General features: G+C 45.3%; 1 protein-coding gene across 1 annotated transcript in view; it reads left to right on the top strand.

The window, feature by feature from the left end:
- The window catches only part of GUCY1B1 (guanylate cyclase 1 soluble subunit beta 1), a 725,186-nt gene that overhangs the window by 399,384 nt on the left and 299,840 nt on the right, over nucleotides 1-25,962 (top strand). Inside the window, exon 10 of the mRNA XM_069631323.1 lies at nucleotides 7,328-7,565. Coding sequence (XP_069487424.1) covers nucleotides 7,328-7,565 — 238 coding nt within the window. The remainder of the gene's footprint in view (nucleotides 1-7,327; nucleotides 7,566-25,962) is intronic.

The following is a 25,962-nucleotide window of genomic DNA, read 5'->3' on the forward strand; positions in this document are numbered from 1 at the left end:
GCATTCTCTGATACTTTATTCCCCTGTTCCTAGTCATAAGTCACCAGAACTGTGCTATTGTAGGATTGCTTATTGCTGATTACTGCTCATATGCCTAAGTGTGCTATCAATTATTAATTTATTATCAAAGTGTGATATATCTATAAATTGTTTAACCATACCAGTGGCTACAGCAGCTCTTGAGAGGGCTAGACTTTGGCCACAAGCATTAAAAAAAACATGTAGCCATGCATATACAGCAATTTCAACATATCAAAAAACACATATGTGCAGAGCCTTAAAACTTTAAATAACATTAGGCTAGAGGTGAGGAGCCAGAACAATGATGATATGTGAAATTTTGACTTCTAACACTCATAAATGAATATGTTAATTTGGTTAAAATGTGACGGTACCCGTGGCTATAGGCACAGGTATACCCAAGGCTATAAAAGATAGGCAAAGGGTGAATTTTCATTTTCAATAATATTTCATGAACTCTATGGATGGCTCTTAAAAAAAGCGTTGTGTTTTTATGTCAATATATAACCCAAATATATACGTTCATTGAGACAAACACTCCTCTTCTCTATTAAAATTAAAAAAATCTTTCAACATTTCTCTGTGCTCTTTCCTTCCGAAGAGAAAAAATCCTGTGCTCCCAGTCAAAAATATTTCTCCACAATTTGAGCACGAATGTCTCATTTCAAACACTGTATCTAAAGTATTATTTTAGAACCAGAAAAACGTTCTAAGACAATGCTTTGATACAGATCACCTAAGTCCTCAACACCACGATTAGTCCCACTCTCAAAATTCTCCACTCCTCCACGATCTTCTGAGCAATGACATTCATCAAGCTGAGCATTTGATTCGAGCTGAGCAGGTGATCATTTGCCTTAGTGAAGCCCCTATGGGCCTGTTGCCTACTTTGTGCCGTGCTTTGCCATCCTAGCCCCGCGGTGTACCTCTAAACCTCCCCGACCCCTGACTTCCTTCTCCCTCTTCCTCTCTGCCTCCCTCTCGCCTCCCAAGCCCTCCCCCACCATGATTGGTGCGTGACTTCTGTGGCTGCGGCCTGGGTCTTACGGCCCGTATGCTCCCTGCTTGCACTTCCATCGAGCTGAGCAGGTGAGCGTTTGCCATATTGAAGCCCCTATGGGCCTGTTGCCTACTTTGTGCTGTGCTTTGCCATCCTAGCCCCGCTGTGTACCTCTCTACCTCCCCGACCCCTGACTTCCTTCTCCCTCTTCCTCTCTGCCTCCCAAGCCCTCCCTCACCATGATTGGTGCGTGACTTCTGTGGCTGCTGCATGGGTCTTATGGCCCGTGTGCTCCCTGCTCGCACTGCCATCGAGCTGAGCAGGTGAGCGTTTGCCTTATTGAAGCCCATCTGGGCCTGTTGCTTACTTGGTGCTGTGCTTTGCCATCCTAGCCCCGCTGTGTAGCTCTCTCCCTCCCCGACATCTGACTTCCTTTTCCCTCTTCCTCTCTGCCTCCCTACCTCATCTCAGGCCCTCCCCCACCGTGATTGGTGTGTGACTTCTGTGGCTGCTGCCTGGGTCTTATGGCCCGTGTGCTCCCTGCTCGCACTTACATCGAGCTGAGCAGGTGATCGTTTGCATTATTGAAGCCCCTTTGGGCCTGTTGCCTACTTTGTGCTGTGCTTTGCCATCCTAGCCCCGCTGTGTACCTCTCTCCCTCCCCGACCCCTGACTTCCTTCTACCTCTTCTTCTCTGCCTCCCTCCCGCCTCCCAAGCCCTCCCCCACCTGTTGTAGTCCTCACTGGACCACCAAATGGTGCCAGCAAGCACCGCTGGGCCCGCGAGCCCCAATGGGGCCATCTCACACAAAGACACGCGGGAGACAGCTCAGGAAACAACGTCCTTTATTGCCCTCTACATGCATCTGTTCCCGGGGTCTAGTAGCCCTTCCTCTTCCTCCCTTGTCCCTCGTGTCAGGTCCTTTCTCATTGACTTAAGGTGGTCCAGTATTTAAGGTGGCACGTTCGCTTTCACCCTGCAACACCTCCCCCTTGCTTAACATCTTTGTGGGGTCGGCGACTTGTGTTGCGTTCTGGTGGTCGCTCTGTGTGCTTTGGTCTTGTTAGCCGTTGCTCTTATGTCCACCTCCTTGAGTCTCTCCGTTCGCGCAATCACTCCTTTTCCACTGTGCTCCTTGTCTGCTGCTGATGTTATTGCTGTGTAGTAGTCGCGTATTTGAGCGATCCTTTGTGTCATTCAGCATGCGGTCTTGTTCTTTCCAGTGGCTCCCTTTTCTGGGTTCCTTTTGCTGTGGGTGACCTACTCCTTCCTGTTCTGTCCTCCGGCCCTTCCACCTGGGCTTCCTTTCCTGTGGCCCTCCTTTTCTTGCTGCCCTCCTTTGGGATCCTTTTCCTGCTGCCCTCCTTTCTGGGCTCCTTTTTCCGCTGCCCTCTTTCTTGGCTCCCTTTTATGCTGCCCTCCTTTCTGGGCTCCATTTTCTGCTACCCTCCTTTCTGGGCTCCCTTTTCTACTGCCCTCTTTTCTGGGTGCCTTTTTCTGCTGCCCTCCTTTCTGGGCTCCATTTTCTGCTGCCCTCCTTTCTGGGCTCCATTTTCTCTGCTGCCCTCCTTTCTGGGCTCTCTGCTGCCCTCCTTTCTGGGCTCCCTTTTCTGCAGCCCTCTTTTCGGGGCTCCTTTTACTGCTACCCTCCTTTCTGGGCTCCATTTTCTGCTGTGGGCCTCTTGAGCCTTCCTGCTACTTGTGCAGTGGGATGCCGTCTAAGTGGGCGGATTGCCTTCCTCTCATTTCTTGCTGTTGGGCGGAGTGCCCCCTTTTCGCTGCGGGTGGACTTCCCCCTCTTCCCCTCGCCTTTCCTTGCCCCCCCCTTGGGCAATCTTCTCTTGAAGCCGTCTCATTTGCCTTTGTCTCGGGGTCATCAAGATCTTCCTTCATCACCTGCTCTTATTGGTACTGCTATCCTGTCGTTCTCCGGTCCCGCTGTCAATCTGGTCTCCTCCTTGCTTCTTCTCTCCCTTAGTGGTCCTCCGGCACAATGCTCCTGGTTCGCAGTAGGCCATTTACATCCTGGTCCTTATACCATCCGTGGTCTGCTACATGCTGTATGCGCCATGAATCTCTCGTGGCAAACGTCCCTGTGTTAGCTCCTCTACAACAACGCTGTACTAAGCGTTCGTGCTCCACTCATTATGGTGTGTTTCACTGGGCTAGCCGCTGACCAGCTGAGAGGATTAACTCCGAAGCAGTATCCATCCAAGGGGGTTCTTAGTTCTGCATAGGATCTCTTGATGGTCCTTGAGTCCTCAGTAGGAGGCGTCGCCAGACCGCCTTTCCCCATCGCCAGCTCCTCAGTTATTCTCGCGTTACTGGCGGCACTCAGATGAGCAGTCTCTAGTAGTCTCTGTTGCTGGTGGTTTGCATGGGCTGTCACGTGTATCTGTGGTCCCCTGGGCTGTGGCCTGTGCCAGCGCCACGCTTTCAGGGTGCCAGTTTTGACTGTGTGTTCTCTCGCTTTGAGCCCCTTCGTTCTGGGCTGTGGCACGTGCCGGTACCATGTGATTTTGTTGTCTGGTGTGCTTCTATTTCTGCACCTGTTTTCCTCCGGGCCCCTCTGCCTCTCGCATTGTCTTAGCTTGCACAGTGCAGTCCCTCCTCTCTCCTGTTTGGGTGCTTCCTTCAGTCCTGTCACCTAAAGAATGGTGTCCACTGATGTGCTGTCTCCCTCAGGTGTTGCTGCCTCACTCGTGATGCGGGCTTCTCTGGTTCTGTGATGTGTCTCAGCCATATAGTGTTACTCCTTATGACATTCTGGTGTCTCTCCCTCTGTCTCGTAACGCTGGTCGCTGGCATATGTGTGCAGTGGACTCTCTTGCAATCCCTCTCCTTCCTCCCTGCAATACTGTGTCCTCTCTCTTGTGGGTCGATCTCGCCCACAGTGTTGGGTCTCGCACTGCGCTCTGCCAAGATTGGCTGTCTCGCCCAGTGCGTTGTGTGTTTCTCCTCAGCTGGGCACTCTGAGTCCTTCCCTCTGCTCCTATCCTCACATCATCTGAGGTGTCTTCACGCGTCGCGCATCGGGTCTTCAATGGGGGCTCACCATGTTGGTTGTTCCACCTGGTGCCGTGCTGCTGGGCTCTTGTCCATGTCGGTACCAGTGTCTCTGCACCGCTTCTGCTCTGCAGCCTGCGGCTGCAGGAAGCGCTCCTCACCTCCTCTACAGCCTGCGAAGTTGGGCTCACCACTTTATCCTGTCCCGTGGGCTCCTCTCGCACTCGACTCTTCGCTGGGACATCACCTTCACCTCACGTCCTCTGTGGCCTGCATAGCCGGGCACTCCTTGTGGGCGGCTCCTGGGTTGCGGTACGGGCTGTTGGGCTCCTCACACCCACCTCTCCTCCTGCAGAGCGCCTCTCATGCAGCAGGGTAGTCCCCGTCTCCCGTGTTGCTATCCTGTCCGCTCCGCTCCGCTGGACGCTCCTCGTCTGTCACACTGCTGGGCTCTGCGCACCATATTTTTGGGCTCCCTGTGCCCCCTCTGACATCTACTGTGCACCGTGCCATGAATTTAGTTCCATCAGCCGCATAGCGTAGGGTTCAAATTACTTCGTCGCCAGTTGTTTTAGTCCTCACTGGGACCACCAAATGGTGCCAGCAGGCACCGCTGCGCCCGCAAGCCCCAAGGGGGCCATCTCACACAAAGACACGCGTGAGACAGCTCAGGAAACAACCTCCTTTATTGCCCTCTACATGCTTCTGTTCCCGGGCTCTAGTAGCCCCTCAACTTCCTCCCCTGTCCCTTGTGTCAGGTCCTTTCTCCTTGACTTAAGGTGGACCAGTATTTAAGGTGGCACGTTTGCTTTCACCCTGCAACACCACCATGATTGGTGCGTGACTTCTGTGGCTGCTGCCTGGGTCTTACAGCCCGTGTGCTCCCTGCTCGCACTTCCATCGAGCTGAGCAGGTGAGCGTTTGCCTTATTGAAGCCCCTCTGGGCCTGTTGCCTACTTTGTGCTGTGCTTTGCCATCCTAGCCCCGCTGTGTACCTCTCTCCCGCCCCGACCTCTGACTTCCTTCTCCCTCTTCCTCTACGCCTCCCTCCTGCCTCCCAAGCCCTCCCCAAGGAAGGCTCCTGCTGCGCGGTGGAAGTTAGCTACCACCCTCCATGCGTCACCATGCAGGTAGGAACTAGGGAGCTGGAGTTAGAGTGCCTGCACCCCTGGCTTCACAGAGAAATTACATCTTTTCTTTGTGAAGTCTGAGCGCTTGCACTCCACCTTCACAGAAAAATGAAATAATTTCTGTGTGAAGACTGAGCGTTTGCACTCCGACTTAACAGAGAATTTAAATATTTTCTTTGTGAAGACGCAGCGCTTACACTGCAACTTCGCAGACAAATTATATCAGACACATATGTTTATTTAACTTTCTCACACACATTCGCACAATTATACAGACACTGATAGACACACTAGGAACATTGACACAAACATACACGCATGACGCACTTTCGCACAAGCATACATATATATACATACATTTCCTTTCAATTACACTTACCTGGACCTCGCACAACAGAGGGTGGCATCTTCACCCACCTGCCTCAATAGCTACCACAAGCAAATCCTTCATGCAGCAGGTCAGGGGATAGGGCCCTCCATTCAACCCTCCCCTCACTCTGCCCCTTTCTCTTTGTGAAATCAGGCCTTTGGCTGGGTCAGGTAGGTAGGTAGAGGGAGAGGCAAATAGGCTTCATCTCTTCCAGCCGTCAGATGTTCTAATGCTCATTGGAAGAGATCAAGCCTGTGATGTCAGCTCAGGTCTTCCGAACGCTTTTCACAGCCTGTCCATGAATTAGTGAATGGGCGACTATCTCTCCAGCACTGCTCCCTGGACAGTGCTTTGTATGGCATTGGGAACGCCACCCGCCTTTGCAATTGCAAAGAATCTTAACAGTTTTAGTATATTTGCAAATGTAAAGACTGTGGGCCTCATAAGGAGTTCGGCAGTGAGTAATGGTGGTAATTCCACCAGAGGAAGTACTGTTACCGCTGTGGTGTCGATCGGAATTGCCACCACCTTACAAGTTGATGAGAGCAAGCATAGATCATCGGCGGTAATGGTAATTCCTTCCAGTGGAATTACTGCCTATGCTAATTCTGCCAGGTTTCAGCTGCAATTCTGCCGGCGGTAATTTCACCAGTACTAATTCCGCCAGCGGATTATGTGCTCAGTTTCTGGGACTTCTAATTTGGCAGAGTGGTAAAAGTTGCTGCAATTCCGTTACCACCTTTTTTTTTTGTACCGCCTAACCTATAATGAGGCCCTTTGTCTGTATTATGGAATGAGGGAATAACAATTCTCCCTAATGCAAGGTTTTTATTTTTATGTGAAACCACTTGAATACCGTTTGGCACCCAGCAGGTCCCAAAAATGGATAGGGCGCCGCCGCCTTGGTGCCCCTTATTGACAAGCATGCACATTGGAATATTTACCTTCATGATGGTAGAGAGGATGGGTAAAGGCTTTAACATGAATCCATGCCATTTATTCTGGTATCATTTGGTGGGCCTCTCTCAAGGTGGGAGATAGTACGTGTGACAATTCGTCCTTTTATGGAATGTTGGATGCCCACCACTAAATATGTCAATAAATGACAGAAAAATGTAGCATTCTCCCCTACAGAATACTTATATTGCTGTTTGGGATGCGTCGAAGGAAAGCTTGTGCACATTTCTGTCTTGGAGCAGCGTCGTTCGTATTTTGTAATCCATTTTTATTTTTTATTTTAATAGTTTTTTTATTGTTCAATATACAAATATGATTACATGTGTAGTCCATTTAACATGTGTAATCTAAAACGCGTATGACATATTCTGAAATAGCTCTTCGCGTTTCTTGTTTCAGTGTTTTAAGTGCACACGTCGCTGGTAGATTAGCGCTGTGGCAGTTTTCTCGGTTAACACTGAGGATTGGAAGCTCTACAGAGAAGCAGCGTAAATGCGTGAATCACGCTTCCGTGTCCCATCTGGCCTACCTTTGTTTCATTGAACATTGCCTACTTTCAATTTTCTCCAAATACGCTATTTCTTTCGAGGCTAGAATGCGCATTCGCCATGCCGCCATGTCAAGATAACGTGGATTTTGCTTCTTTGAAACACATTCCCGCATATGAATATTTACGGAATGATTTTGCAGCTGCTGATGTTCCAGAATTATAACCGCGATCTATTACCAGCATCCAGTATATGTATCTGTGCGCCTCTGAACACGGTTTCATAACTTTTCAGTCGTTTTGTGTGAGCACTGCTCTTCGTTTCTAAGTCCTCTCTTTTTTTTTCTTTTGATAGGTTGCTGTACTCTGTCCTGCCCCGCTCTGTTGCAAATGAGCTGAGGCACAAGCGCCCTGTGGCCGCCAAGCGATATGATAATGTGACCATCCTCTTCAGCGGCATTGTGGGGTTCAATGCCTTCTGTAGCAAGCATGCTTCTGGAGAAGGTGCCATGAAAATAGTTAATCTTCTGAATGATGTATACACAAGATTTGACATTTTGACCGATTCACGAAAAAATCCTTATGTTTACAAGGTAAGACTTCTAAGCACATTTTTGAAATGTCCCATGCAGCACCAGCTCTTACCACACCAAGCATGACCAATCTATCTACATAGTTCAAGGTTTACCGTGACCATGGACGTATCTCTGCCTATTTCCTTTGTGACTGGCAGAGATCAGCCAGTGGCAAAGGTTATGTCAATGTGCCGGTGAAATCTATGTGTGTAGTGTTGTGATTTAAAAAGCGCAACCCTAGATGGCAAGCAATGGTGCACTGGTACACACCAGGGGATGACAGATAGGACGTGAGGGTAGCAGAGGTAGCTGATATGGGTAGGGTGAGGGGGGATGGGGACGCTCTGAATGGGGAGAAGTAGGGTTGAGTTCATCTTCTTTGTTGAGTAGGCTCTACAGATCCTTCCAGAAGATTAAGATTGACGGGGCCAGTCTGGCATGCCTTGGAAAGTTGTTCTGGATCCAGATTGTGTAGCAGGAATAGGCCTGTTTCATATTGTGTTTCCCTTTTGTAGTTCTTTTTTTCCCTTCATTCTGAGGATGTGATTTCAGGTAGAGTGGTGTTTGGGTTGTGACTGCTCTGTAGCTGGTGCTGACTTTCCAGAACACGAGATGGGCTTCAAGGGGTATGCGGTGCGGCTCCTTGAGAGTAAGGGTGATGGTGATGTGGGAGACGTTTTAAATTCCTGTGGTGAGGTGTGCTGCAGCATGCACGACGGCATAAAGAGGGGCCAAGGTGGTATAGTATTTACTGTATTTCTGTAAACATATTTAGGTGGTGAATGCACATTGAATGTTTAATCAGGATCTATAACAATGTTCAAACCTTCAGATTGCACGTTTTCTCACCTGTTAGCCACACACTTTTCTGCTGTGTCCCACACAGCATAGCACATTTTGTGTAGCATTCTGTTTAGCACTCATTATGGATCTGCGATATGTGGTAAAACATAAGCTAAACGATTCCTCTAAAATGCTACCACCTTTGAGTCAGTGTCTTTCATGCAATGGCATAACAAATATATTAACATGCAATTACTCTATTTTTTTACTACATACATTTGGTCAGGTATGATTGTCATGTGTGTCATTTTCTGGAAGAGTCAATGCATTTCAGAAAAAAATGATATGAAGTAGTCACATTTCTTTTCTCATAACGATGTTGTCCAGAATTTTGAGGCACACAAGCCACACAAATAAATATTGTTGAACAATTGTTTTGGCTTAATTAATTAATGATTAGATTGTTGTACCTTTTACTTATGACTTTGATATTGTTCAACTCATTTACTTGTGATAAACCAATACCCCTTATTCTGCACCCATTAGGGGGATTAGAACACATATATTTTTCTTTAAAAACTGTCAGAGCATTTCCAGACTAGAAGAGAGTGTGCAAGTAACGCTCACACTGACATGCACTCCATGCTCTAAACAAGGGGACTCCATCCTTTTCATTGCAAGAACTACTTGTAGTTAATGGCTAACAGGCGGGAGCTACTAGGGTGGTGATATCCATGAGTATGAGAATTTCAACCAAGATGTTTAAGGCAGTTTATTTGTGCTTCATATAAAAAAGGAATGCTTTATGTATTTACTGTGATATTAATACATCAATAACTTCAAAAACATGTTGATTTTATTATTTTTTATTAGATGAAACAATTTCCTAAAATTGTTAAGCATTCAATGTGAAGGCTTAACCCGTAGGCTATCCATCAGTGTTCAGTAATCTGCTGTAAAGTTTGAAACAGCAATATCACTCAGATGCTGTCGGACGGGATCAAAGTTTTGATTTTAGGAATTTTATCTGAAAAAGGCAGATTCACAGAGATAGGCAATCACACTGGCTTATAGTGCAGATACCTTTTTAGCCATAGTGATTGTAGACCTGCCATGGCAGACATACATTCAGGACAGTTTTTTTTTCAACTTGCTTACAACAGACTCAGCCATAGGAGTCACTGTGCCCTTCACAACTGCACCATCTGTAAAAAGAGCATTTATTTTTCATCAAATAATTAGCACCTTTTGAAGGACAATTCTGTAACAGCATTTGGATTGCAGCATTCAGTTTACCTACTTTTTAGAATCGCAGACAAATTCCTCTTGGAAAAATATTTTCATAATTTGTGTGGATTTGTGTAAAATTCCTATCAATGTTACTATTTTATTCCCACTTTAACTTGAGCACCGTAGATTAAAGATACACATTTTCTTTTTACACTGGAACAAAACAGTTTTATAGTGGTGACTTGTAGCTTGCACACATGAGACAACATATGAGTCTTTAAATTAACATTTTGAGCAGAGTAGGGTTGTAACGAGGGGCGACTTATTCAGAATGGACGGCAACATGCCGTCCGGCTCCGTTTTATGAAGGAGGCAGTATCAGAGTGAACAGCTCACAGGATCACTGCCTCTCCCTGCAGGAATCATGTTATTCTGGTTCAAAACCAATGGGACATGCTTGGCTTGCACGTGCAACTCTCTGACATATTTGAATTGTTCATGTATTAGATAATTACTTATGTTTTGCTAAATTTTTTGCAAAAACAGTGCTGATCAATTGCACCATTTCAGCCCAGTATCGAAAGGCTGGAAATCCCTTGCTAGAATTTGAACATGTGGACAGGTTCCCCATAGATCTCTATAGACCTCCCGATTTGTTCACATAGCCAAAGGGGATCAGCCCTGTTAATTGTTCTCCCATCCCATGTCTCGCCTCTATGTTCTCTCCCTGTATTCACCACACTATTTTGTACAGTGCTCTGGTACTTAGTAACTAGGTGTACGCTGTATTAATCCTATGCATATCAAAATGTATATATGCAAACCACTGCTCACATTTCCCACTTAATTCCAATGATCGTTTCGTAAAACATCTCACATTATGCTTTTTTAAGTGCTGGTATTGATAGGCATGTCACTTTACATTCCTGTTTAGTTTTATAAATGTAAGTGGACAAGCATTAGAATGCAGTGCAGCTAGTAGATTTCTATGTTTACTTAAATGTAAAATTGCAGTTATCGCTTGAATTCCTGTTTTGGGACATCCATAGAGGTGGACTCCTCCATATCATGCCATATTCCATCCTAAGCTTTAATACAGTTTGGGTGCTAGAGCTTTAAAATCTGGAACTCGATATCTGAAAATATAAAAAACAATTCACAGTTTTACCATAAACGTGCAAAGCGAAATGTACCTTTTTTCTTGCAAGCTGGGACTCGCACGGATCGTTATTTTTCTATGCACACACGTGCGCTGAGAAAACAATTACAGCTGTAACTTTATTTCCCACATTCTAATTGAAAGTCTACAATTACCAGCATGCAAAGTAATGCTAGCTGACATAAATATAAAGAAACACAGTGAGACTGAAACAATCACAACCCCAACTTTGTTTCGCATGGCATGCAGTTTTATGCACCCAGGCCCTTTCTAATCCGCCATCATTTGCACCTCTTGGTGACAATGGCCAAAACACACATTTGCCATTTACTTTTGTTATTGATAGTTACCCCATGTTGGGACGCTGCCCATGCCCTTCAAGCCCAGATGCAGCCCCTTTCACTGTGCTCACAGCTTTTGACTGTTTACTTTATTGGAAGGGGAGTGGGAGCGGCGGGGGAAAAGTCCCAGGGACTTAAGACACCATAATAAACAAACAGAGCTCATTTTGGGGTCTGATCAAAGACCTACTGGGAAGCCTCAGGCGAGCTACCAGTAGCCCACGATCTACTGGTTGGAGACCACTGCTCTAAACATTATAGGAATCATTGAAAAGATGTAGGCTTGACCATATGACCATGCTTTGTCAGCACCTCAAATCACACAACGTCAAAGGTATGCCACTATTGGTTGTAAAGTCCCACATGTAGCAAGAAACCCATCTGTTGCTATCCCTATTTCTGTGAGGTCTTGAATCACATGAGGCAACATCATGCATTTTAGAAACTCATGGGAACACACATGTTTATTGTGCAATGGGATCCGAGGGGGTCTTACAGGGATGGTGCTAATGGCTTTGCTGGCACCTTATTGAGTGAAGGTGCAGGTGTCTTCTTTCCCAGGGAATCCCATAGTTGGACTACATGGAAGTGTAAGCAATGTCACATTTTCTATACCCTAGTTCCCTGTAAAAGGTTTCTGATTAGAAACACAAAACACACCTGTGTGAGCATTTTATTCAGGAAGGAGACATATTACCTGCTATTCTAAAATGCATAGCAATTTATAGCACAAATGCGTACATTCCTTGAGAAAGTGCCTGCTAAGTACTTTGAATCCATACAAAGTATTCTATAAAAGGTGTTCTGTGTGATGAACCCACAATAGTCAACATGCTGTCTCACTTAAAGAAACGCGCTAATTATTAATTGCACACAGGGGAACGACATTTGGACTTGAGCACAATGGTGCCCCCTCCATGGAATATTCATTATTTCCAAACACGAAGTGAAAAAAAGGGTTTTGAAAAAAGTGTAAATGACTCCCACAATCAATGAACGATTGAGAGAAGCATTTACAATGAATTCCTATAGAATCTGCCTTCTTTTAGCAGATGATAAAAACTGGCGGTTTCATAGAACTCCATAGGAGTCCATTGGTTTAACGGCAGTATAAAATATAACCCTGAGGTAGGTTCAATGTTCTTTTGCCAAAATAAATTACTTTGAGGTAATTTACTTCAAAGGCATTACTTTGAAATCTTTCTTCATATTTAATATTGGGAGTGGGAGGTCCCTCATAACCTACCTTTTCACTACCACCCTTACCCCAAACCACTCCCCAACCATTTTTACTCCTTAACTCAACACTATATATACAACATTTTAAGTAATTCGAAGTAAATTACTTTGAAGTTAATGTGCGTTTAAACAATGGGATATCCCGAAAGTAAACTAAATATGTTTGCGGGTAGGTCAGGAATGCGTGGAACTATCACATATCTCATTCTGTTCCACCTCTCTGCCTGCAAAAACAATGAAAATACCACAGATTAAAACATGTGTTAATAGAGGCGTTACACATGTATGGCTCACTTTAGCATCATTTTTAATACTCTAGGCACTCGAAAAAGAGCTGCTTTGCATGTATTTCAGTAACTATTCATCCAAGTAGATTTAGCCCTCACTTTCACGAGTGAAAGGTAATGAGCAATTCAGCTGCAGGGCTCTCTATGTAGTGTTTCCAAGATGGCATGTAATAGGCAGGCCATGGGCAAATTACGAAGTTATAAAACCAGATAAAACAAATGTCCCATATCTTCACAATGTCCAGGAACGAACTGAATATGAATTTTCAGTCTGCTTGCTGAGCAGGTGTCACAGCTCACACAGCATTCTCAGTTGAATTAGTTGTGTCTTTAGAACCCATGCTCAGTTCACAGGATAAACTGCAGCTGATATCTTTGGTTTAGGAATCATCTGCATTTCTGCTGTCACCAAACAGGAGCGGATATGCTCACCCAAGACATTGTACACTGCAAATAACACTCATTGTTAAGCCTGTTGAATGCGTCAGCAAGCCTTGAAACTTCCATTGTCTCCAGCTACCCCTCACCAACCCAACAAGCACAACAGATTCACATATCCACCTTGTGAATCGAAACTGCATATAAGAAGTGGCACTGGCAATGCCCTACTGCCCCCAGGTCATCCACAGGGTAGATATCTAGGATTAAGGTCACAACGATCATCCAGCTACTCTTTCTCGTGGAAATGCACAGGCTTTGTTTGAAATATTTTCTTGATTCATTTTCAAAGTATATCTGGATCAGAAAAAGAGCCTGATACACACAAATGTTTTCAATGGGATTTTCCCATGTTAAAACATGTTTGTAAATTAGGCCCAAAGTCTCTTAGAATCATTATCTGGCCTTTCCCTGCATATTATCCCCACCAAAAATATTGCAGTACATATGGTCGTCTGTCACGCCATAGACAATATTTTTGGGGTGGATAATTTGTGGGAGCTAGGGTTGCGGGGTTGTCCCCCACACATTTAAAAATTATGCAGCAATTGCGGGGGTGTCCCCCGCAGGGTCCATGGCTCAATATTGCTGCAAAAATATGGCATATTTTTGTATTGCAATATTTTTGCGATGATATTAACACATGGAACCACTTTTGTCACACATGGTGGTCTCACCCATACAGACATGTCTACAATTGTTTTAATTCTGTCCTGGTACTCAGTGAATTAGAATTTGGGGACACCTGGCTATTCTCGGATCTACACAGACCTCAACGTATGTCAGACAACACACTGATCAGGGCGATTTTGGACAGACCAAGGACCACTCCTTATCTCTAGACAAAATTCTTCTTTTTATTTTACAAATTCATGTATCAAAATCATTCATTATATCATTCATACAAAATGATACACAGTACAATATTTGAATGTTCATAATAACACGAGTAAAGTGTAAAAACATTAAATGTAATTTTTGTGTGTGCCTTCTTACTCAACTTAATTAACAGTGTCTGTATGTTACACTGTTATGGTATGTTGTGCTATGTTATGTTATGTTATGTTATTGGGCATTTGTGTAGTGCCTTTTACCACTGGTATGGTTCTTTCGGACGTATGAGCTGCTGAAAAATGTTCTTGCTTTAATGGCCTTCATCAGGACAGAGGTAACTATTTAATTATCCCCTGTTTTCTCAAATCTAAGTTACAAATAAATAATAAATATGAAATTGAAAACTAGGTCTATTCAAATGTATTTCTCCTATATTCAAGATATCCCAAATTTCTTTGAACACTGTGAGTGGTACTCAGTGGGCATTTAGTGAGGACCAAAGCAGCATAACGTTCTAACTGACGATTACCAATAAATGCCTCAGTTCCATAACCTACATATGATCAATACATCTTTGGCGTGACATTTGTATTCTGCGTTGATTGTTTCCACCTCAATTTGCTTTATTAGATGCTTCAAACTCCTTACATTTGCATAAAAGTGTCGCATTTGGGCTGAAGTAGTAAATCAAGATATTGATTCTTTTACTCTTTCAATTACTATGGCAGCATGTAACATTACGTCACTCAAATCCATCAGTGACATAATAAGCTGGAAGCTGGGGCTGCGTGATGCTCCTGTTGCAGCTCCCACATTATACTCTATATTGGATGTGTGATGTGTGATGCGTGCTCTAAATCCTCTCCCTAGCAGGGTTGCCACCCCTTGAAGGGACGGTTGTCAGATACCGAAGCTTCCTCCCCCAACTCCTCACCTGTTTCTTCCGGAATGGGTTCTGTAAGAGTAGCCTCTGATCTCTTCTGATCCCTCTTCCTTGTGGGAGTCTTGTCCTTTGGTGCTCGGGCCTTTTTATCGTACAGATAGGGTCTGTCCCCTCCGGAGGCCACCTTGGCAGAGATAATCCCTGACCGCGGGGATCCCCAGGGGGCCAGTCCTAGATTCAGGGAAAAAGCACTAAGGCAGAAAAAACCCTGTTCCCAATTGGGTTCTGCTGGGTGGCAATTAGAACTCCTCTCTTCCAATTATGAAAGTTCCATTTGCAGCAGGCAAGGAAGTCCGATAGACTTGAGAACAAACTCCTCCGCTGATGAATGCTCAGTGTATCCAGGAGAAGTGGAATAATAGAACAGGAGATATAAGAAGCTACTAGAACCAGTGGTTAAGACTAAACAGAATGACAGAGAAAAGTATTAGAAAGGATAAGTAGGTAAAGAATGAAAGAACCCATACAAAGCAGACCGCGAAGACGAACCATTTAGGAAGAAGGAAGAAGTATAGAAAGAAACCCACTCACCAGTTTAGAAATGCTCCTTAAGGTCCCAGTGAGCAAGGCTAGCTCGCAAAAACAGAGTAACGGCACCGGTAGCAATATACCCCCGGTACCTACAAGAATTGAAAAGACCAAAAGTGCTCAAAGAATAAAGGCAAGAGTAAGTAAGCACGGCTCGGCCCAAAGCAAGCCGATACCGCGTATAGTGCAGTAGAATTTGGGCTGAGGAATACAGAAGGGAATCACACAGAAGGCGAAAATAGGAAGCCGGAACGGATGAATTTCACGAGAGAATCTCCACACGAACCGAGCGCTGGTAAACAGATACAACGCGTCGGTTTGTGGGAGGAGTCAGCCTATAAAGGGTCGGCGGCCATCTTGGGTGAGATCGGCGGCCATCTTGGGTGAGGACTGGAGAGTGATCGATCGGCGGCCATCTTGGGTGAGGACTGGAGCGTGATCAAAGCTTCCAGCGCTTCCACAGCCTCCAATTCCTGACAGTATACCCCCTCTTTCTCGGGGCGCCCCCGGGTTTGCCCGGATGGAGTTGATGGAACTTCTGCACCAGACGCGGGGCGTGTAAATGACCCACAGGTTCCCACGTCCTCTCTGCTACTGGATAGTTCTTCCAATGGACCAGATAGTACAACCGCCCTTTGCGGTACTTAGAATCCACCAGATGAGACACCTCGTATTCTTCAGGTGTTGGTTTCACTCGGGCTCGTGTACGGATTACAGGTCTCTTGAAAGGATCCTCCTTATGTTCTTTGAGAAGGGAGACATGAAAGACAGGATGTATCCTTCTGAGGTATTCTGGCATCCTGAGTTTATAAGCAACTGGATTGATTTGTTGTATGATGGAAAATGGCCCAAGGAAACGAGAGGAGAACTTCCCCCTATGAACCCACTTGGGTAGGAATCTGGTGGATAACCAGACTAATTGTCCCACCTTCCAGCTGGGATGGGCTCTCCGACCTTTGTCGGCCCATCTCTTTTGTGAAAGTTGACTTGCTTGGTGTGCCTCCTTAGCGAGTTTGTGAGCTTCTTGCAAGTCCTGTAGAATCGTATCCAGAGTTGGAATCTTGGTTGAAGGCGGACTGAGCCCGGGCAGGTGTTGAGGATGGTAGCCATAGGTACAATAGAAAGGACTCATCTGGATCGAGGTGTGAAGTGAGTTGTTGTAGGCGAATTCCGCTTGCGGGAGAAAGCGATACCATTCTTCCTGCTGGGGACTACAAAAACACCTGAGATACTGCTCTAGATTGGCATTGAGTCTCTCAGTTTGGCCGTTGCTTTGAGGATGGTATCCTGAGGAAAGAGCCTTATGAATCCCGAGAACCTGGCAGAGGGAAGACCAAAATTTTGAGGTAAATTGTGGTCCTCTGTCCGAAACTATGGTCTTAGGTAGACCATGTAGACGGACTATGTCTTGGAGAAATGTTGCAGCCATCTCTGAGGCCGAAGGCACTTGCTTGAAGGCGGAGAAATGTGCCAGCTTGCTAAAGGAATCAACCGTCACCATGATCGTGGTCATTCCGTATGAAGGAGGCAGATCCACAATAAAGTCAGTGGATAAGTGTTCCCATGGGCGATCCGGTAAGGAGTGTTGGTGTAATAACCCCAGAGGTTTTCCTGTTTGATGTTTGTTGGAAGCACATATTGAACAGGTAGAGACATACTGACCTACATCCCTTCGTAGGGTAGGCCACCAGAATCCTCTCCGGACCAAATCAAAAGTCTTCCTAATACCAGAATGCCCTGTCAGGGGGGTGTCATGACACCAAGAAAGTATCTGTTCTTGCAGCTTTTTTGTGGGGATATAGAGGGCTCCTTCATGATAAAACAACCCGTCCTTTTCCTGTTTAGTAGATAGCGGAAATTCCGCACACGTCTGATAATGAGGGATTAGATCTTGAAGAAACGAAACCGTAGAAGCCAACACAGTGAGATGTGGTAAAACCAGTTCATGTCCTATATAGGATCCGGATGGATCTCCTAGGCTTCTAGATAAGGCGTCTGCCTTCTTGTTTTCTGTGCCTGGTATGTAAGTCATCATGAAGTCGTATTGTAGGAAAAAATACGCCCATCTGGCATGTCTGGCGTTGGAACATTCCAATTGTTGTAAGACCCGTAGGTTGCGGTGGTCAGTTCGAATAGTGAAAGGATGTGTGGCTCCTTGCAGGAGGTGTCTCCATTCTTGGCAGGCCAGCTTTATTGCCAAAAGTTCCTTTTCGATAACCGAGTAGTTTCGCTCACTACTAGTTAAAGTCTTGGAATAGTATGCGATCGGATGTTCATAGCTGTCTTCTGCCTCTTGAAGTAATACTGCCCCTACTGCCCCCGTAGAAGCATCAGTTTCCAGAATAAAGGGCTTAGTCTGATCTGGTTGAACCAAGATGGGTGCTGTAGAAAAGCAATCCTTTAAAAAGTCGAATGCTTTTCGAGGTTCGCCGTCAAAAGCAAATCTAACACCCTTCTTCAACAAGGAGGTCAGAGGGAGTACTTTTTTGGAATAATTGGGAATGAACCTCCTATAAAAATTTGCCAAGCCTAGAAACCCTTGCAGTTCCTTGATGTTGGTAGGATCTTTCCAGTTTCTTATGGCCTTTACCTTATTAGCATCCATTTCAACGCCTTCCTTGGACAATACGAAACCCAAGTAGGACACCCTCTTGGATTCAAATGAACACTTCTCTGGTTTTACTAGCAGATAGTGAGACTGCAAACGTTGTAAAACTAGTCGGACCAATGATCTGTGCTCAGACAAGGACTTGGAGTAGATCAGGATGTCGTCCAGGTACACCACTACCGACACAAACAGCATGTCAGCGAAAACCTTGTCCATGTACCTTTGGAAGACGGCTGGTGCGTTTACTAGGCCAAAGGGCATCACACAATATTCATAGAGCCCGAATGGGGTGCGAAAAGCCGTCTTCCACTCGTCTCCTTGTCTGATTCGCAAGAGGTGATAGGCGCCTCTCAGGTCAAGCTTCGTGAAGTACTCAGCCCCTTGTACAGCCTCCAAGACGTCCCGAATCAAGGGCATGGGATATCTATCCCGGACAGTGACCTTGTTGAGACCCCTGTAGTCTATACAAGGACGAAGTTCTGTCGAGTCCTTTTTTGGAATGAAGAAAAGGGAGGCCCCACATGAAGATTTGGATTCTTGAATGAGTCCGTTCTGCAAATTTGCATCGAGATACTCTCTTAACGCCTTCCTTTCCGGTAGTGACAAAGGGTACATTCTTCCGAACGGTACTACTGCTTCCGGTATTAGATCGATACAGCAATCCTCTGTTCTATGGGGTGGTAGTTGTCTAGGAATTATGTCCATGAATACCTCTGAAAAGTCCTGGTAATGTAAGGGTACTGAGGCCACTGTGACTGGCTTCTGGATACTTCTCCTGCGGTCTATGGTGTGGGGAGCGTTACACAAGGTCATACAGTGTTTTTCACAGAACTTAGAATTGAAAGAAACTCGGTTTGCAGTCCAATCTATGTGAGGGTTGTGTCTTCTTAACCAAGGAATCCCTAATACCAATGGAAAATGAGCAGCTCGGATCTGATCAAACACCAGGAACTCTTCATGTTGACCTAACCTCACCCTTAATGGAACAGTTTCCAATGTGATGGGTCCGGAAGACAAGGGTCTACCATCAACCCCTTCTACCGGAATCGGGGTGATCTTGGTTTTGGCGGGTACCAAGTGCTCTGTAGCCCACTTGGAGTCGATGAAGTTTCCCGCTGCTCCACAATCCAACATGGCGAACACCTCTGTGGGAGCTTCTTCTGTTAACCATAGGTCCACTCTGAACACCATTAAACTGTTATCTTCCGGGGTATTCACTGCTCTTGTGTAGCTGCAAGGGTGCTTGTTACCTCCCCCGAGACTTCCCTTGCTAAAGATCGGGGGCGGAAGTTTCCCTGTCGACGAGGAGGGACTTCAGTGCATTCTCTCAACAAATGTGTCGAAGAGCCACAGTACATGCATAGACCTGCCTCTCTCCTCCTTCTTCTTTCTTCTGGCGTCAGAGGACCACGGGCAGCTCCAATCTGCATAGGCTCATCTATAGCAGGGTTGGCTCTAGGTGGAGGAGTAGGGTTAGGTTGTGAGAAGCTTCGGTTTCTTCTTCTCTCAGATCTTCTTTCTTGCAGACGAGATTCAATCTGAAGGGACAATGTCACTAGCTCCTGAAAAGATGCAGGACGGGCTACTCTGGCTAGTTCATCTTTGATCTCGTCCTGGAGACCTCTTCTGTAGATGGTTTGCTGGGCGGAATCAGGCCAATCTGCCTTGGCTGCTAGCCTCTGGAAGCGAGTTAAATAGGTTTGGACGTCTGTATTTCCTTGTTTGATGTCTAGGATTGCTTCCAAGGATGAATAGAATATTTCTGGCCTATCAAACCTTTCACTGAAAAGTTCCGTAAAACGGTCATAATCACTCAGAAGGGGATCGTTTCGGGTGACAATGGGTGTAGCCCATGAAAGAGCATTTCCGGTAAGATTGGCTATAATGAACCCAACCTTTGATCTGGCTGTCTCAAAGGCGTGAGGTCGGAAGGCGAAATACACCCTGCAAGCGTCAAGGAATTCCTTCAGATCTCCTGGATGTCCGTTGTATTTGCCAAAGGAAAAGGGCATCGTAGGCAGGTCCCCGCGATCATCCCGATGTAGCACCACTTGCTGTCGGAGGGCTACGTTCTCTGTTCGCAGGGCCTGCACCTCCATAGTAAGGTTCTGCAGAGCAGCCACCAACTCCTGATACTGCTCGAGCGACGCCATGAAGGATCTTGGGCGTTGTATTCTGTCAGATACCGAAGCTTCCTCCCCCAACTCCTCACCTGTTTCTTCCGGAATGGGTTCTGTAAGAGTAGCCTCTGATCTCTTCTGATCCCTCTTCCTTGTGGGAGTCTTGTCCTTTGGTGCTCGGGCCTTTTTATCGTACAGATAGGGTCTGTCCCCTCCGGAGGCCACCTTGGCAGAGATAATCCCTGACCGCGGGGATCCCCAGGGGGCCAGTCCTAGATTCAGGGAAAAAGCACTAAGGCAGAAAAAACCCTGTTCCCAATTGGGTTCTGCTGGGTGGCAATTAGAACTCCTCTCTTCCAATTATGAAAGTTCCATTTGCAGCAGGCAAGGAAGTCCGATAGACTTGAGAACAAACTCCTCCGCTGATGAATGCTCAGTGTATCCAGGAGAAGTGGAATAATAGAACAGGAGATATAAGAAGCTACTAGAACCAGTGGTTAAGACTAAACAGAATGACAGAGAAAAGTATTAGAAAGGATAAGTAGGTAAAGAATGAAAGAACCCATACAAAGCAGACCGCGAAGACGAACCATTTAGGAAGAAGGAAGAAGTATAGAAAGAAACCCACTCACCAGTTTAGAAATGCTCCTTAAGGTCCCAGTGAGCAAGGCTAGCTCGCAAAAACAGAGTAACGGCACCGGTAGCAATATACCCCCGGTACCTACAAGAATTGAAAAGACCAAAAGTGCTCAAAGAATAAAGGCAAGAGTAAGTAAGCACGGCTCGGCCCAAAGCAAGCCGATACCGCGTATAGTGCAGTAGAATTTGGGCTGAGGAATACAGAAGGGAATCACACAGAAGGCGAAAATAGGAAGCCGGAACGGATGAATTTCACGAGAGAATCTCCACACGAACCGAGCGCTGGTAAACAGATACAACGCGTCGGTTTGTGGGAGGAGTCAGCCTATAAAGGGTCGGCGGCCATCTTGGGTGAGATCGGCGGCCATCTTGGGTGAGGACTGGAGAGTGATCGATCGGCGGCCATCTTGGGTGAGGACTGGAGCGTGATCAAAGCTTCCAGCGCTTCCACAGCCTCCAATTCCTGACAACGGTGGTCCAGGACTTGTAGCAAAAACATCTGGCAAATAACTTGTGCTCATTGTCCTAGAGGTTCTTAAGTCATAGTCATTATATCTCCCGTCTGCCACTTTTGGTGGCCTTGCGGTTCAGAAGACTCTGTAGGAAAAGGAGAGATGTCCATAGTGTGATAGTGGGAGAGGCAGATGGGAAACCCGTGATGTTGATAGGTGGAGATCAGAAGTAACTGATTCACGTGTGATATGCTTTTTCTTGGTTTAGCTGAGGCACTTAGGAGTATGTTATCCATAGGGAGGGGCCCACGATCTGATAGGCTACAATGCTTTGGGTCTGGTTATCCACTGATGTGGAAGGGTGCAATAGGGCTAAAGAGGAGACTTTTGCCATGGTTTTATTAATGTTGATATGGTAGTGGCAAGCCTGTGACTACTCTCTGTGGGGGATTTGTGTGTATAGTGAAAGGTGGTAGGCAATATGTGGGTTTAATTTAGTCATGGAATGGGGGAGTGGGCCTTGTATGGTGAAGCAACCTGCAACCCTCCCTGCATTCCTACCACTGACCTCTTGCAGAAATGTTGCATTTCATCTTCTCACATTGACTGAGTCAACCCCCCCTCTCTCTCTCTCTCTCTCTCTCTCTTTCTCTCTCTCTCTCTTCTCTCTCTCTCTCTCTCTCTCTGTCTCTCTCTCCTTTTTTTCTCCCCCCGCTCTCTCTCTGTCCTTTTCTCTCTTTTTCTTGCTCTCACTCTATCTCTCTTTCTCACTCTCTCTCACCCTCTCAGGTATGGGTAAATCCAGCTCTTGTACTAGTTTACTAGACGTAAGTGGCAATTGACCTGTTTGTTTTCTGCATTGGCCACTAAACCCTCTATTATATACACTAGTGGTGTTGTGTGAAAGCCATGTTCACCCATTGCTCCTTGTAGTATTCCAATTGTATAATGTAAGAGTGTCTTAGTCCTTTACTACACCGCTCCGTTTACAGGAGTTTCTAAGCTCCCTCCATTTCAATGGGCAGATGTATCATTCTGCTGTGCGGTACCAGGCTATTCTGCTCTGAACACAGCGGCTGGATCTCTACCACAGAAACGTAGTAATCATTTGTAAGGGCGTATGTCCTCCAAAGTTCCACCACCTCTTTTGTGATGCATGGTGCATGTTAAAAAAAAACAGGGTTTCTGCTACTCGTGCAGCATACATCAGGGAAAATCCACACATTTAGTATTACAGAAAGAAATGATTCTATACAAAAAGGCAGGGCTCTGCCACATTGTCTATCACAACATATTCGCATTGGTGTATTCTGCATTCTTTTATATTAACTCTATTAGTGATTTTTTTTCTCCCCAATCTTGACTGGCACAGACATCCAGCTGTGTCGCTAGACATAAAATTTCAACACTGCGTCATCCTAACACACCATCGTCAGCCTCACCACCATCACTGTCACTGTTACCTCTCACAATACCATCCATACTCTTCACCTAAGACACTCTCTTCATGTTCCACACTCATCCGGCCTCCACTCTGACAGCTTGTTTAAACACCTCTACATTTGGCTTAGACCATTTGCAATGCCCATTTCTGAGAGCAGGGGGAGTTTAATCCTGACTCTATCTCCCACAGCAGGAAGACCATTGCCTCTTTCAACACTAGACTGATCATGCACCATTTTGTTTTTTTAACTAACTGCACCTGATGTTATCAACCATGTTCTCTAATTTGTTCCCTGTTGAGGTGTCCCTGCCCATCCAAGATGGCACAAGTTTGTTATTTGCTTTTCTGCCTCTACTAAACTCAAAGGGAGAAATTCTTGTTGGCAGTGAGGGGTAACCCTGTGTGCAACAATCACATCCCTCACAGCTTTCTCCTAGTCTCTATCATTAGACCAAGCCCACCAAACAGCCTCCTTAAGAACTTTGTTAAAACATTCTATAATGCCATTTGTTTGGGGATGGTAAATATCACGTTTCCTGTGCTCAATGGAATTTCTCTGACAGTAGTCTTCCATTTCTTTTGATGTAAACTGTGACCCATTATCTGTCACAATTACGCTGGGCAACCTTCCAGCTCACTGATCTCTTCTAAAAATTCAATCACAGGCTTGGTAGTGATGCAAGGTCTAATCAACACCTCCACCCACCTGGTTAATAAATCTATGATTACAAAACAGAAATATTGCCTTCCATTGCTCCATACAGATCCCAGCACATCCATTCCCCATTTGTCCCATGGGCGTTCAGGAATATCAGTCATAACCATGGCATATTTTGAACCCAAAGCTACTTTGTCACTTTTGTTACAGAGGATACACTCTCTGACAGTCCTTTCGATCTAAAGATCGCAGCCTGGCCACCAGTAATCGCTCCTTATTCTCTGTTTGGTCTTAACGATCCCTTGATGACCTTCATGACCCAGGTTTATAATTATTTGACAGACAACAGATGGGGGAATAATTTTGTCACCATGCATTTCCATTTCCTTTTGGACACTCAGATCATCTGTCACATTCCAATATGGTAAAAGAACTAATTTTCAAAATGGCGATTCGTTTGAGGATTATCTTCTTCCAATTCTTGTCCGAGTCTGCTCAGGTTGATATCCTTGTTCATGGCTTGCTCCCATTCCCTGTGTGGTACGGGTACCGAAGCTATGTCAAAAACCACTTCTGAATCCTTTTCTTCTTCATTCAGTTCTGTCACATTTGAGAGTATGGACCAACATTCAGCCGCAACAATTTATACACCAGGTAAATATGTTACTGTGCAAATATATTCTTGCAGTTGGGCGACCGATCTTCTGATGTGACCTGGTACTCTGTCTAAACCTTTTGACATTATTAGCTCAACCAAAGGTTTATGATCGGTGCAAAATTCGAAATTCATGCCCCAGATAAAATTCCTGAACTTGTCTGCCATTTAATAGCTAAAACTTCCTTTGTTTTCGATGTTGGCATAAGACTTCTCCATCCTTTTCAATAACCTAGAACCAAACACTATGAGAAATTCTTTACCATCGTGTCCCCTTGAGTAACTACTGCACCCAGACCTACATTTCTGGCATCCATCATTATTATAGTCTTCCTGTTACTCCTAAAGTTTTTTTAGTGCAGGAGCCCTTGTCAACGCTCGTTTGATAGATTCACTCTTCTTCAAATGCTTTGTTCCACACGAAACCGCTCTTCCCTTTGGTGAGTTCACGCAAAGATGCTCTGTGTTTAGCAAAATCACGGATGAATTTTGAGTACTACTCTTGCCATTCCTAGGAATGTTCAAACTTCCTCATGAGAGACTGGTCTGGGCATGTTTTCAATTGCATCTGCAAGTTGTCTTCTGGGGCGTACACCTTCAGCCGAAATGATGTGACCCAAATGTTCTATTACTTGTCTATTGATCTTGCACTTTTCTTTACTTAGAGCCATGCCTGCCGAATGCAGTTTCTTGAAAACATAGTTTAGTCTTTCATTGTGAAGCTTTACACTATCTACATAACCCAATATGTTGTCTTGAAAGCACAGGATTCCTTCGACTCCATTGAACAGTTTATGCATGACCTTCTGAAATACTGAAGTAGCGGAGACCAAACCAAATGGCATTCTTCTGTATTGAAATAATATTTCTGGTGTAATGAAGGTTGTCAAATATTTTGATTCTTCATGTAGCTTAACCTGATGATACGCAGATGCATGGCCGAAAGTCGCAAAATATTTCACTGGACCGATGGTGGATATCATTTCCTGTATGGTGGGACGTGGATGCCTTTCCAGAACTATACATTTATTAAGTTCCCTCATGTCAACACAGATCCTGAGTTTCCCAGTTTTCTTCCCCAGGACCACAAGAGGCAACACCCATTAAGCTGCATCCACGCTTTCTATAATGCCTTGACCTTCCAAATACTTTAGTTCTTTTTTAAAACTCTGTTTATTAGTGGCCACATAGAGATACACAGCACCTTTTTACATTGCACCTTGTACAATCGAGAAATGTACATATTACGGTCGTTATATTCACATTGAATTACACGGATTCATCATCATCGGAGGACATATTACATAGGTGAACTCTGAATGGGCCCCATATGCCTTTTGGTCTGCAGGTTGGAGGTCGGGTCAGTACATATTGTTCTTCAGTTTAATTTACATTTGTTAGTTCACAAAGAAATTGGTTCATACTGGGTGGGCTCGCATGTTTCCATTTCAGTAGGATACATTTTTTGGCAACCACACATGCAACATTAAACAACTTCTAGTTTTCTCTGAACATTTGCCTATGTCCCCAAATAAATATTTTTGGGGCGTCAGGTCCGGGGGGACCTGTGTTATTTCCTCCAACATCTCAGCCACCGCTTTCCAAAAGCCCGCCACCACCTGACATTCCCAATACATATGCAAGTCTCCTGCCTGTGGCATATTGCACTTAGGGCACGCATCTGAAACCTCCGGGGTAAATTTTGCTATTTTAGTCAGCGTATAATGTAGTCTGTTCAGTATTTTGAATTGGATTAGCCGCAGACCAGAGATCAGGGAGACCTTCTTAGTCAATGAGCAATATCTAGTCCATTTCTCCTCTCCAATGGGTACCTGTAAATCCCTCTCCCATTTTTCTTTAATTTGGTTAGTTGTGGGGGTTTGGGCCTGTACCGCTGTGTACAGTCTGGAATATTCCCAAGCCTTCCATAGCGGTTACCAACTGTACACATGGGTGTGGCTGGGGCTCATCAGGGAATAGCAGCCATTTTTTCTGAAATGCAGACCTCATGCGGTAGTATTGAAGTGTCCTAAGTGGCCCACCTCCCAGTGCTCTCA

The sequence above is a fragment of the Ambystoma mexicanum genome, chromosome 6q, assembly GCF_040938575.1.
Source record: "Ambystoma mexicanum isolate Mex_15411 chromosome 6q, UKY_AmexF1_1, whole genome shotgun sequence".
Classification (NCBI taxonomy): domain Eukaryota; kingdom Metazoa; phylum Chordata; class Amphibia; order Caudata; family Ambystomatidae; genus Ambystoma; species Ambystoma mexicanum.